Source organism: Herpailurus yagouaroundi, unplaced genomic scaffold, assembly GCF_014898765.1.
Source record: "Herpailurus yagouaroundi ecotype Mexico unplaced genomic scaffold, PumYag 162, whole genome shotgun sequence".
Classification (NCBI taxonomy): Eukaryota; Metazoa; Chordata; class Mammalia; order Carnivora; family Felidae; genus Herpailurus; species Herpailurus yagouaroundi.
In genome coordinates, this window is record NW_024412403.1 from 10,982,790 (window position 1) to 10,996,035 (window position 13,246).

General features: G+C 53.0%; 1 protein-coding gene across 2 annotated transcripts; it reads left to right on the top strand.

Annotated features, from left to right (window-relative positions):
- The first annotated feature begins 643 nt into the window (after positions 1–643).
- Positions 644–11,371, top strand: KCNE1 (potassium voltage-gated channel subfamily E regulatory subunit 1). 2 transcript variants are annotated; one of them, XM_040483974.1, is made up of 2 exons: positions 644–775; positions 9,350–11,371. In XM_040483974.1, the coding sequence occupies exon 2, from the start codon at positions 9,401–9,403 to the stop codon at positions 9,788–9,790; it is 390 nt and encodes a 129-aa protein (XP_040339908.1). In that variant the 5' UTR covers positions 644–775; positions 9,350–9,400; the 3' UTR covers positions 9,791–11,371. The 2 variants fall into 2 exon arrangements, with proteins under 2 accessions (XP_040339908.1, XP_040339907.1); XM_040483973.1 differs by lacking the exon at positions 644–775 and adding an exon at positions 1,229–1,332.
- Positions 11,372–13,246: the final 1,875 nt, after the last annotated feature.

Genomic DNA, 13,246 nt, shown 5'->3' on the forward strand with positions numbered 1-13,246 from the left:
AGGGTGAGATCGTGATCTGACCTGAAGTCCAGCGCTCAACTGACTGAGCCACCCAGGCGCCCCATCTTTAACCACTTTTATATTTTGAGACCTTCAGATTCTAGTTACTGCAAGTAAAACTCAAAGAACATTTCTATGCATAAAGCTTTTCTAAGCTTCATCCATTATCCCTCCCCACAGAACAGATTTCACACAGTACAATTACACATCGAGGCTAAGGACATTTTAGGGCTTTCCAGAGTGTCTGATGAGGGTTCATACTGGTGCCCCTGGAGCCTGGAGGTGCCTGCTCGGCCTTGGCCGGCTGAGCTGAGTCCTGGAGTGTCTGTCACATGGGGTGGACCCTTCCCAGAGCTTCCTCCCCAGGAGCGGACGGGGGCCAAGGCCTAAGAAGGAGAGGGAAAGAGGCAGACCAATTAGAGGGAGCGTCTTCTGGCTCTAGGTCAGGAACCTTCTTTCTCTGTTACCTGCCTGCAGACCTTGAGCCAGGACCTTACCCTACCCGCCCCCCCCCCCCCCCCCCAGCTCTAGCAGGACTGGGAATAGCCCAGTCTCATTCTCGCTTCCCAAACCTGAGCAGCTGCTGGGAAGTTGCTGGCAGGTCACTCGGCGGGTGTGCGGTTTGCCCCACGTGGCCGGTCCCACCGCCCCCAGGACTTTGGAGAGCCAGCGCCAAAGCGTGCGTGGGTGGCTCCGGCGACCGACTCCCGCGGGCGGGGACCGCACCTGTCTGCGCCACAGCTGCCCCTCCAGCTCGGGGCCGGACACCCCGTCAGTAGGTGCTGGATACATCTGCCCACGAGATGCGCGGCCACAGCTGGGGTGCGGGATGCGGTGAAAAGGAGTCTGCGGGGCTTGGAGCGTCTTTAAGTTACTGTTTGGAGCTGTTGGAAGGGATGTGGCGCTGGGCCCAGGGTGGTGGCGGCGGTGGGGGTGGGGGTGGGCTGGGGGGGAGGACTCCCGGAATGCCCTTCTCTTGGCCTTAGCCCCTTCTCGCCTGCCAACCTCAAACTCCTGCAGCAAGGTAGAGCTGGCTGGCCGGCTGGCAATTGTAGTAATAGCGACCTTCTGCCGGCGCTGAGCCCACCGGCGCCATCCAAGGGGATCGCAGGCTGCGGAGGGCCGAGGGGGCCGGGGTCTGGCCTGAGGTCGGCCGGGGGCCGGGGCGGGGACGCGCGGGCACGGGGCGGGGCGCCCGCCGGCTCCGGGAGGCCCCGCCCGCCAGCGCGGTGCACTTGCCCCGGAGGGCGCCGCCTCGGGCTCGGCTGTCGGTGTCCTGCGCGCGGCCGGCGGACCCGCTGCGCACCCGGCCGCCTGGACGCTCCAGACCCGGTAAGTCCACTCTCCCGCCTCCCGGCTCCTCGCCCCGCGCGCCGGCGCCGCAATCGGGCGACCCGGACGGGGGCTCCAGGGCCCCGGTCTCAGCCGCAGGGCAGGAGGCGCCGCGACCCGCGTACTGCGGCGCGCGGCCCGCGCCCCCTCTCCGCTCTCGGCTCTGCCGGCTTCACTTAGAGGCGCACGCACAGAAAACGATCTCACCCGCCACTAACGACCACACTTCCCCGTTTTTACTAAAGCTCAGCCACTCTTGTAGAAAACTCGGCAAATGCCTAAAAGCATCCAAAGAGAACTAAAGCCGCCCAAGATTCCAGTCCCCACTCTTTCGAAGACCTCCATCCAGCTCGGGCAATACTGACCTATACACCCAGCCTCGGAGGGAACGTTAGAATTTTTTTGACCAGGAAGGGTCTTGGGCCTTGGCCTCTCCCTGGGGAAAAGGCATGGGGCAATCTTTGTTGGTATCTGATCTTGATTGTAGTAATTGGGGAAAATGTGGAACTTCTGGAAGCAAGCTGCCTGCGGTGGTGTTTTGGATCTATCGTCTGTTACATTGTCCCCCCCCCCCCCGCCCCGCCCCGGATTTAAAAAAAAATAAAATTTAATGTTTACTTATTTTGAGAGAGAGAGAGAGAGAGAGAGATTGTAAATTGGGGAGGGAGCGAGGGAGACGCACAATCCCAAGCAGGCTCTAGGGTCTGAGCTGTCAGCACAGAGCCTGCCCGAAGCAGGGCTCGAACTCTCCAAGGGTGAGATCACGACCTGAGCTGAAGTTGGATGCTTAACTGACTGAGCCACCCAAGTGCCCCCTCCCACCTGGATTTTTTAAACTGCTATATGTAAGCTGTTTATTTCGAGTCCACATTTAGGTTAAGAAGGAGCTTCTGGTTCCATTAATGAAGGTTCTGGCCAGTAGCCACCAGGGCCATTTATGTTCAGGCTGGTGGGGAACTTTGCTGTGGTCACACAATTGTTTAAGTTCATATGTGCCGAGTTGCCAGAAAGCACCTTGACTCTGATCTGTGGGTATCTAAGGAGGCGGCAAAAAACCTGCTTTCTGTCATCTGTTTCATATACTCGCCTGAGTATATGAGCTAAGGATGGGTCCAAGGAAGGCAATCTACCTTTCGAGAATGGCCCTGGGATGTCTCGCTTTTGACAGGTTCTTAGCAAGTGGGTTGTTTTGAAAATAAAGTACATCGTGAGGACATCAGAGGGACTCAGTCTTCTCATCTTAAGTCTCTGAAGGTAGAGCTGGTGGCTCAGGGCTTTCTGGTAGTTGAGTGGAACATTTATTCATTCATGCATTCATGCATGCATGCCTGCGTCCTATGAATATTTATTCTGCTCCTACCATATGCCAGGTACTGTTCTAGTCCTTGAGATACATGCGGAAGATCACGCGCAAACGCCCTTGTCCAATGCGTAGGCTTTGGCGGAGAAGACAAACAACAAGCAATGGACATAGTAAATAAGAAAATGATGTTGTATTAGCAGGTTTTAAGTATTAGGGAAAAAAAGAAGGGGAAAACACCGTAAAGGGTTACCAGGAGTGGGGGGGAAGAGATAAAAATTCTGCCACACTGTCAACAATTACTGACTGCCTTAAACCTTTTTAGGAGTAAGGCAGGTTGTAGACGTGTAGACACGTAGCTATGTTAGTAGTATAAATTTTAATATACAAAATAAATACTACTAATGATATAAATATAAATAAAAATAGCTTACATTTTATTATATAGAAACATACTGAAAAAAAAGCATGCTGTATCGAAAGACGTTTTCATTTGGCTACCCACCCAATTTCTTTCAAGAGTGTATCATTCCCTGTTGGTTATTTGCACTCGCAATCACATTGTGGTTGTAACGAACCTAATACTTTGCATTCGGATTTAATCCAGCAATCTCTTATTGAGCCATTCTGGGTGCTTGAGATAAAGATGAAAATAATTGATAGCTGCTTCCAGGGAAAACATGCTCGCGAGTTCTGGGATCAGTAAGATCATATGCACCCAAATTAGGTTAATCCATAATCAGTTTTACCCTCATTCTGCTTCCTGATACAAGTGAAGGCCAGTGAGGATTTCAAGACTGGATGCTCTTTGAGGAAATGCTGAAGGAATGCTGTTAAGACCATAGGAATGTTCTCCTTGCTCTACCCGCATAAGTAAAGGAAGGGCCCCGGGGGAACCCTGTGTTTTATCTAGGACGGAGTCAGGGCTGGAACTCAGATCTTCGAGCTCTCACTCAGACACTCCCTACTCCCCCCAGCATCTATCCCTCTCAGCAAGTGTGGCTGGAGTCGGCCACAGAAGCGTTGGTTGCTCAGTAAACACTTAAGAGAGAATGAAATGTGGCAATGCTAGGAAATCTGTTCTGAAAGCTTCCAGGCTGTGTTATCAGTGCAGCCGGGCGACATAGCCAGGACCTGTGAGGGAAATGCAAAAGGGGTGATATGCTCCAGGCCGGCGTGACGTCACTCACTGCCCCCTTCTCCTCTGGGTGCAGCTGGGAGTCTCCCAGGATCCCAGGCTCGTGGAGACCCAGGTGGTCTCCACTGGCAGCTTTTAGCTCAGCTCAGCTGCCCAGAACCCCGTATCCTGAGTGATTTCCAGCAGATCAGCAGCTCTGGGTCTAAACTTTGAAGAAGAAAAAAATGCACTAACCTTGACTGGGAGCGGTGTCCCTGCTGCACGAGGATGCTCAAACCCAGGCTGAGGCAGACACTTCTAGAAACCCCCTCTTTCTGGGCCCAGGAAGGCCAATGCGAGAATGTCCAGCGTGGGGGCGCTTGGGTGGCTTAGTCGGTTAAGCATCCAACTGGTGATTTCAGCTCAGATCGTGAGTTCGAGCCTCATGTCTGACTCTGTGCTGACCGCACAGAACCTGCTTGGGATCCTCTCTCACTGCCCCTCACCCACTAGTGTGCTCTCTTTCTCTCTCTCTCTCTCTCTCTCAAAATAAACTTAAAAAAATAAATAAAAAGAGAATGGGGGAGAATGTCCAGCATGGGCTGGGCATAAAACTGGCTGTGTTTGGAATTGGACCTCCCTGGTTCCTGCTGCTTCTGCCCCCTCCCCCAGCCCCCTTGACACCGTGCAAGCTACAAACAGCTGTGGTTCACCCCAGGAGGGGAGGGGGTGTCCTGATGGCACATTTAGGTCACGAGCCTGTCCTCATTTGGGTAGCCCTGGTTTTACCTGATAAAAGTGCCCAAGTCCTCAGCTCCTTTGACCTTAAATACAGAATCTCTCTGTTCTCTGCAAGGTCCTGAGAACTCCTTTTTCTGTACTAATAAAATGTGAGTTCAGGGCCACGAGATTAAATTTTAGATGCATTTTTGATAAGAGACGTGACCTTGGACAGGTCAGTTCAACTCTATGGAGCCTAGTTCCCTGTGAGTTAAGATTGCTGGCTTAGTTCTTCAAATCCATTTGAGTCCAGTAACGTGAAACAGTGGCCACTGGGCAGTGCTTTGGCATGATAATAGAAGTGAACTTGGAGAATGGGACATAAACCCCCAGCTGACATGCAGCTTGAGTTCATTTACACCATGCTGACTATGAAGAGGACATTGCCAAACTCATTTTGAGACTCATTACACAGAACGCCGCGTGACCCAGCATGCAGGCCTTGGGGGCACCGAGGGCATTTCGCAAAAGCAATACATTAAATTATGTGTAAAGTAAGAAAAAGATTTCCCTTTAAAAATTCAGAGTCATTATTTGAAAGGCAGTTAATGAACTTGACTTTCCTGGCCTGGCACAAGGCTCCGACAGGCTCAGCATAATTGAAGGTGCCAGTGTGAGTCGGGTGGGAGGCAGCTGGGGTAAAGGGAAGGCTTGAGAATTTCTCTCTGCAACTTCTGTTCACATTACATCAGGGACATAGGAGACCAAAAAAAAAAAAAAAAAAAAGAAAATTTAAAAACCAAACGGGATTTGAAAATTATTGTATGAAGTCATGGTTTCTCTTCTTATAAAACTCTTCCTGGCACCTTGCAGTACAAATGATTGGTCAGTGTCCTAAGGTCCCATAGCCCAGTGGGTCTCATGCTTGGCTACAAATTAGGATCACCTAGGAAGTTTTTAAAAGCCCTGATGCCAGCAAGGAAGCACAAATAAGGACATCACAGTCTTTGGAGGGGGCGGGGGTGTCCATCAGTATTTTTTTTTTAAAGCTCTCCAGGTGATTCCAATAGGTTACCAAGTGGGAGGGAGGGGGAGTCCCCAGACCAGCAGCATGAGCAGCACCTGTGAATTTGGAAATGCGAATTCTCAGGCTCCACCCCCACCCTTCTGGATTCAGAAACTCTGGGAGTGGAGCCCAGCACTCTGCATTTTCAGGTGATTTTTTTTTTTAACATCTTTTAAATGTTTATTTTATTTTTGAGAGAGAGAGAGAGAAAGAGTGTGTGCACAAGTGGGGGAGGGACAGAGAGAGGAAGACAGAGGATCCAAAGAAGGCTGAGCTGTCAGCGCAGAGCCTGATGTGGGGCTCAAACTCACAAACTGTGAGATCATGACCTGAGCCGAAGTCGGACACTCAACTGACTGAGCCACCCAGGCACCCCAAGAAGGTGTTTCTAAAGCATGTTAAAGTTTGAGCAACCCCTACTTTGGAGTAAGGCCTGGTGGGCTTTCCAAGCACTTGTTTCTGTTCCTTTCTCCAGCCACGGAAAAGTCCGTCTGGTTTCAAGCAATAGGTCTTCTCAGTAATCCCACCCATATGAATTGGTTCCAAAAGTTGCTCTGAGGTTGACTTGCTGCATGGAACTATGAGTTCTAAACCACCTAACTTCTGCCGGTTGTCTACCATGATTCCAATCTCGCGTGGTCGTGAAGCAGTAGGGATGCTCTAACAGTAATTAGCAGCGGGATTCCTTGCCGACTGTGGTCATTCCACGTTTTTAGAAAAAAAATTGCAATACCAGCTCAAGGCCTGTGTACCTTCCCGGGGCAGGGGTCTATGCATTCATAAGTGGTTTGAGGTCATTTAAAAGGAAAATGTTGGACATCTTGTTTGGAAATCTTAGCTGCCCAGAGCCTCTTGTCTTGAGTGATTTTCATCAGACCAGCAGCTCTGGGTCTAAGCTTCGAAGAAAAAAAAAAAAAATGTTACCAAATGATTCCTGTCTACTGCCGTGGCTAGAATGGAGGGAAATGCTGGCTTGGGATAAGAATCAGAGGCTGGGAGTCTCTGGAGCCTGCTTACCCCCTCCCAGATCTCAGGGCACAGACTCAAAAGCCCCAGAGGTGTCAGGAGAGCCCATAAACACGTTTGTGCCTTATTCATGAGCGTCTTCTCCACAAAGTAAAGGGAGCCACCATGGTCGGCCATGGAAGAGCCAGACCTAAAACCCCCGACCTCCAAATCCCTGGGCTGCTATTTCTGAATGAGCAGGAAAAAACCAAGGCACTCACACCCGGGACCCCGAGTGCACACGGCTGTGTGCCCCTCTACTTACTGGGTCAGTGATCCCACAGCTGCAAATGTCAATGATGTTTCCCCCTGGTCCCAAAGGGAAAAAGACGGAGCAGGCCTAAGGAACCTGGCCAGGGTCGTGTGGCCAGATAGCAGCAGGGCCAGAATCCAAACCCGGAGTGGAGACGTAATTCCAACGGCTGATCACTTTCTCCTCCGGCACTCATGCTCCTCGAGCCGGTGGGACAAAAGGGACTTAGCTAACGGTCTAAAGGCAGCTCAGGGGCATTCGTTAATTAGATACGCAGGTTACGGTTGCGAAGAATCAGGGCCCACCTGTCAAGAGGTATTAAGAAGTTCATGGACAGCTCCCAAGCTGCTGGGTGCCAGGCACCAGGCCAGGAGGCTGCAGGGGACAAGGTGGGGGACAGAGATGATGACCATGGGTCAATCAGCAGGGAACACACAGCCTTCAAGGGCATGGCATGCATCAGAGAAGGTTGGGCTGGATTAAGAAGCATGACCAGGCATCACTTCGGAGCTTCATGGGCCAAGAAGGAGGATGCCTAGGCTGGAGATGTCCAAAGAGGTGATGATGTGTACGGGACTTGGCCAGAGCATGGGGTCTGGGCAGGAGACAACAGCGGAGCAAGAGAAGGGGGCAGGAGCCCTCGCATTTGGGCTCTATATGCTGAAAATGGAGTGTTTCGCCCCGAAGGTCAGAAGGAGCTCAGGGGGGCCCTTGAGCCGGAACGACAGGTTCTGGGGTGGGTACACGGCCACTCGGCTCACTGAGGCACGGAGCAGGAGGCGTGAGGGAGGTGGAGGGCCGTGGGGATGGCCGAAGGTAAATAAATCCCTGGCAGGTCGTTGGACACCCAGCTCTGGTGCCCAGAAGGGCAGCTGGGGTCATGGCCACACGGGTGAACCAGAAGGGGCAGGTGTAACCACGCAGGGGGTGGGCAGAGTGAGAAGAAACTCTGGGCCAACTAAAGAATTCTGGGGCGCACGGACAGGCCAGGCATCGGTGGAGGGAGAAGGGGCCTAGGTGCCTCTAGGTGAGGCATCGTCCCCTAGGGCCGGGCTCAGAAGTTTTGAAATTAAGCCAATCCTAAAAAGGAGCTCTAGGTTGACCAGTGTCCTAAGCAAGACGATATGTGATATCGCAGTCCCCCTCGTAGGTGGGAGAGGCGGAGCCCCCCACCCCCATCCCCCACCTTGTACATTGGAATTTCTCTTTCCACAGTGTTTCTGACCAGTAACTGTGTACGAATGAAACCTGTTCAGTTTACCAGTGACCGTAAGGTGCGGTGTCTGAACGCGTGAACCCCCTGACAGAATCCCAGAGCTACTTGGCAAAAGCCTTCACAAGCCCCAGGCCTGTTACATGGGTTTGCGGGGATAGTGACATCCAGATTAAAATGAGGGGGAAACTGTCCCTTCCTGCGTGGCCGGTGCCAGTCACCCGGCAGAGGGCAGCGGGCAGGGAGGGGGCAAACACAGCACAGGGTGGAACACTGGCCCCCGAGAGGGGAGTTCTAGGTCAGGTTTTCCATCCAGAGGCAGGCGTTCCATCCACATGCTGTTCCATGCTGGAACAGACCACCCCTTGCCCGTTACCCTCCTAGGACGTCTGAGAGCACAGCAGTCTGACTAGCACGAATCACCAGGCACCAGATATACGAAATGTGGGCTTTTTCCAGGTCCATAGGAGGACAAGGGTATTTGTTTGTTTCCCCTTTGCCTATGCAGTTAGAGGCCACAGCAGCATCCAGTTCTGGGGGAGCGGGCACAGAAAAGAAGTAGGTGTGGGCCATGGGTACCGTGCAACCGTCGGAAGTAAAGGAGTGCAGACACGCCTCACCACCAGAGTGGCCATAAAGTCACGGTGGGGAGAGGAAGAGGAAGGAGGGGCAGCTATGTACCCCAACAGCACATCTGTATGTCTTCGGCCGGGGATGCCGTAACAAAATCCCACAGACGGGGGGCTGAAACTACAGACACACATTTTCTCACAGCTTGAGCGGCTGTAAGGTCGAGGTTCCGGAAGGGTTTGGTTCCTTGTGTGAGCTCTCTTCCTAGCTTGTAGCCAGCTGCCCTCTCCTAGGGTCCTCACGTGGTTCGAGAGAGATTTCTCTCTCTTATTATAAGGCTATAGTCCTATCAGGTTAGGGCCCCACCCGTATGACCTCATTTAACCTTGATTACCTCCTGCAGACCCCGTCGCCTGGTGCAGTCACGGTTGGGGGTTAGGGCTTCCACACGTGAACTGGGAGACACAATTCGGTCCACAGCACATAACCTCAAATACGCACACGCTACCCAACGTGTAGAGTGGAGGAAGCCCCCCGGTGGTCGCCTCGGAGGGGGGTGGGGGTGGTGAGTGGAAATAAGACGGAATCAAGTGACCAACTGATCAAGCGAGAGAGGGGTGTGTGCAGATTCAAGGAGGCACATGCCATGGACTGAGGGGTACGTTGGGGCGCCCGTCTCCCCTGAGATTTCGAAAACCGCGCGCGCATGTGTGCGCGTGTGTGGGTTCGGGCCGGCACGTGCTTGCTGATTTCACACTGCACTTTTCTCTTAGAAAGTTTTCTCGGGAAGTCGGAGCTCTCGCAGTGGAAACTCGAAGCCCAGCATGATTCTGTCCAACACCACGGCCACGACGCCCTTTCTGAACGCGCTGTGGCAGGGGACGGCTCACCAGGGCGGCAACACGTCAGGCCTGGCCCGCAGGTCGCCTGGCGGTGACGACAGCCAGCTGGAGGCACTCTATATCCTCATGGTGCTCGGCTTCTTCGGCTTCTTCACCCTGGGCATCATGCTGAGTTACATCCGCTCCAAGAAGCTGGAGCACTCCCACGACCCGTTCAACGTGTACATCGAGTCCGACACGTGGCAGGAGAAGGACAAGGCGTACCTCCAGGCCCGGGTTCTGGAGAGCTACAAGTCATGTTACGTCATTGAAAACCAGCTGGCCGTAGAGCGGCCCAACGCACACCTTCCCGAGATAAAACCTCTGTCATGACCCCGCAGTTGGCTAAGACTGGACAGATCCCATTTGACAATCTGATCTTTCTAATCATGTACCTTTTATATTCTTTATCGGAAGGATGTAATTGGCGTGTTTTTTTTTTTGCTGTTGTAAAGGGTGGATTCGTAACACCATTTCTCTAAAATCACATTCCTTCTGTAGGGGACCTCCAGCTATTCCCCAGTGCCTGACCCTGCCTTGTTAGTTTTAGCAGAATCCCTAAGATCATGGCCTCTGAGATACTTCCCAGACTCCCTTGCAGCGAGCAAGGTCACGGGATGAAGTTCTGGCCAGTAGAAGTGGGAGCGGTTCTAGAAAAGGAAGGGGTGTGTCGTCCACTCCCCTCCCCCTCTTCCCAGTGGCTGGGATGTGGAAGAGGTAGTGAACCAGCTTTGACTCTGTCCAGAAGGACACCATTGGGCGCCTGGGTGGCTCAGTCGGTTAAGCATCCAGCTTCGGCTCAGCTCTCGATCTCACTGTTCGCTGGTTCAAGCCCCGCGTCGGGCTCTGTGCCGACAGCTCAGAGCCTGGAACCTGCTTCGGATTCTGTGTCTCCCTCCCTCTCTGCTCCTCCCCTGCTCACTCTGTCTGTCTTTCTCTCTAAAATAAGCATTAAAAAAAATTTTTTTTTTTTTTTTTTAAAGAAAAGGACAGTGTCCTCGCAGGTGACAGAGCAGTAAGAGTCTGGGTCGCTGGGCAACGTCATGGGGCAGTGTCTCTCTACCTTCCTGGTCACCCACCGCCAGCTCAGTCATTATAGGAAAGACAAACTAACTCTGGCCTTGCTTGGGCCACTGCTATTTTGGTTCCTGTTAAAGTAACAGAGTCAATATCCTAACTAATATCCTATTTTATGGGGCTGAGACCAAAGGCGTAATATTCCCGTATTTGTCACAAGCTGGCCGCCTGCCCTTGTTAGGACAAAACCACTCTGCCCTTATCCTCTGCCTTCACCAGGGAGGCTCTGGCCTCCTCCTCCTTCCTCCTCCTGCACCTCCCTTACCCCCACCCTTCACACATACCCCCCCCAAACACACACACACACTCACACCCACGGAGGCACACGCGTACACACAGAGAAGCTCTCCCCCTCCCCCAAAGCGGACACTTCCTACTCTCCTATCCCCATCTCAGAGGAGCTCACGTCCTCCAGGACTGAGATGCCGGAGAAAAAATTTCCACTTCCAAATGTGTACCAAGGGGAAGGTGCTCAGTTATCACGGCCGGAGGGAGAGACGCATCCGCCAACCCCAGAACCCAGGAGAAGGCGTGGGCTTGGGCAAGTGGCACCACCTGGGCTCAAGGCGGCGGGGCCTTTTGAGGTTGACTTGTGTGCTCCCCCCTCAAAAGACGTGTTCAAATCCTAACCCTGGTACCTGTGAATGTGACCCGACTTGGAGATAGGGTCTTTGCAGATGCCACCAGGTTAAGATAAGGTCCCTGGGGTGGGCCGACATCCGATATGACCGATGTTCTCAGAAGATGTGGGCAATTAGGTCACGGCCACATGGGGAGAAGCCTCGTCAAGACAGGCAGAGACTGAGTATCAGCGGGGAGCCAAGGAGTGCCGGGGAGAGGCCAGGAGGGGCTCTCCCCTACCGGTTTCATGGAAGCTTGGCCCCACATGCACCATGATTTCAGACTTCTGGCCTCCAGACCTGTGGGACCAGGAGTTTGTTAGGTTTCATTTGGGCTCTGTCAGGGCAGCCACGGGAACTCGGGCAGTGCCTTTTCCCCCACCCCTAGACAGCAGCTTTCTCCTCCTCGCCTCCTGACAGGACAGAAGATTCTCTGGGAATCTTCCCTCACAGATGAGAGTGGGAAAGGGATTGCGGTGGAGGTGGATGGTGCCGGGGCCATTCATTGCTCAGGGCAGTAGAAGAAAGCCCCCTTGGCGTTACCTGACCTTCGAGAATCCCAGAGAACGACTGCCTTCGTTTCAGCCTGCGTCTCCAGCGGTCGCCATAGCACGCTGCGACACGCTGAATGCTTGCCCACTCCTGGAAAAGGGTGGGCTGTTGAAATAAAACATCATCGGTGGAAACCTGCACACAGTGTACATTAGAAGCAACACATCAGCATTGTTGGCCGTCCTCAGTGGACAGATGGGGCCCCGTCCACTGCCGCCCTTGCTTGGTGGGATAGACCATGATGCTTCCACGCGAGCTTGGAGGCAGGGGTTAGGACATCTCTGACCAGAACCCTGGCGTGGACTCCTAGTCTCCGCGATGTGAGTGGCTCTTTGGGACAGAATCCTTTGACAGCCTAATGAAAGCTATGACTCCCTGTCACCCCGTTCCCGAAAAATGCACATGGATGCATTTTGCCCAACATCGCGGGGGCTCATGGGCTTCTGGAGGCCCTCTCACAACTGGGGGCGCCTAATGAACCCTGCGTGGGTTACCAGCTTCCGACAGACACAGATTGCCGGCAGGGAAGGCAGGCAGGCCGGGAGTGCACCTTTGGAGGGGGACCCAGAGGGCACTCTGACCCGAGATGTGATCAGAGCCGGCGTAGCAACTGGAACCCCAGGCACACAGCTGGTGCTTAGCACCAGTCCACTGACCCCCCCCCCCCCCCCCCCGCCGCGGGGATTCCTGTGACTTTTTAGGTAGAGGGAGATCCCATGATCCTTAGTGCTCCCGGGCCTCGAGGGACCCGGTGTTCAGCACCCTCCTCCACGCCCCTCAAACCTTTTATAAGCCACACATTTTCAAAGGCTTGTTATCATATTTCCCCCTTTGTTGTTACATTTAAATTTTAGCTAACATACGGTGCAATATTGGTTTCAGGAGTAGAATTCAGTGGCTCATCACTTCCATACAACACCCAGTGCTCATCACAAGTGTCCTCCTTAGTCCCCATCCTCCAGCCAGCCCATCCCCCACCCACTTCCCTCCAGCAACCCATAGTTTGTTCTCCATCGTTAAGAGTCTCTTGTGGTTTGTTTCCCTCTCTTCTCCGCCCCCCACTCCTTCCCCATGTTTGTTAACATGCATAGAGCACTTGCCATGTCGGTTACTGTTCTGAGCTCTTTAGAAATGCGATCCCAGGGGCACCTGGGTGGCTCAGGCAGCTAAGCGTCCAACTTTGGCTCCGGTCATAATCCTGCAGTCTATGAGTTCAAGCCCCACGTTGGACTCTGTGCTGACAGCTCAGAGCCTGGAGCCTGCTTCGGATTCTGTGTCTCCCTCTTTCTCTGCCCCTCCCCCACTCGTGCGCGAGCGCGTGCTCTCTCTCTCTCTCTCTCCAAAATAAATAAACATCAAAAAAATTTAAGAAAGAAAGAAAGAAAGAAAGAAAGAAAGAAAGAAATGAAATCCCAGTACTTTATATGCAATATTGTATGTGTTCCCTGGCTAGGACAACATGCCTTAAAGGAATTAACAATTTCTTTTTAAAAATCAGTCTTTCGGGGCGCCTGGATGGCTCCGTTGGTTAAGCGTCCAT

What these genes read in the sequence shown, in the direction of transcription:
- KCNE1 (XM_040483974.1), top strand. Translation starts at nt 9,401, where the DNA reads ATGATTCTGTCCAACACCACGGCCACGACGCCCTTTCTGAACGCGCTG.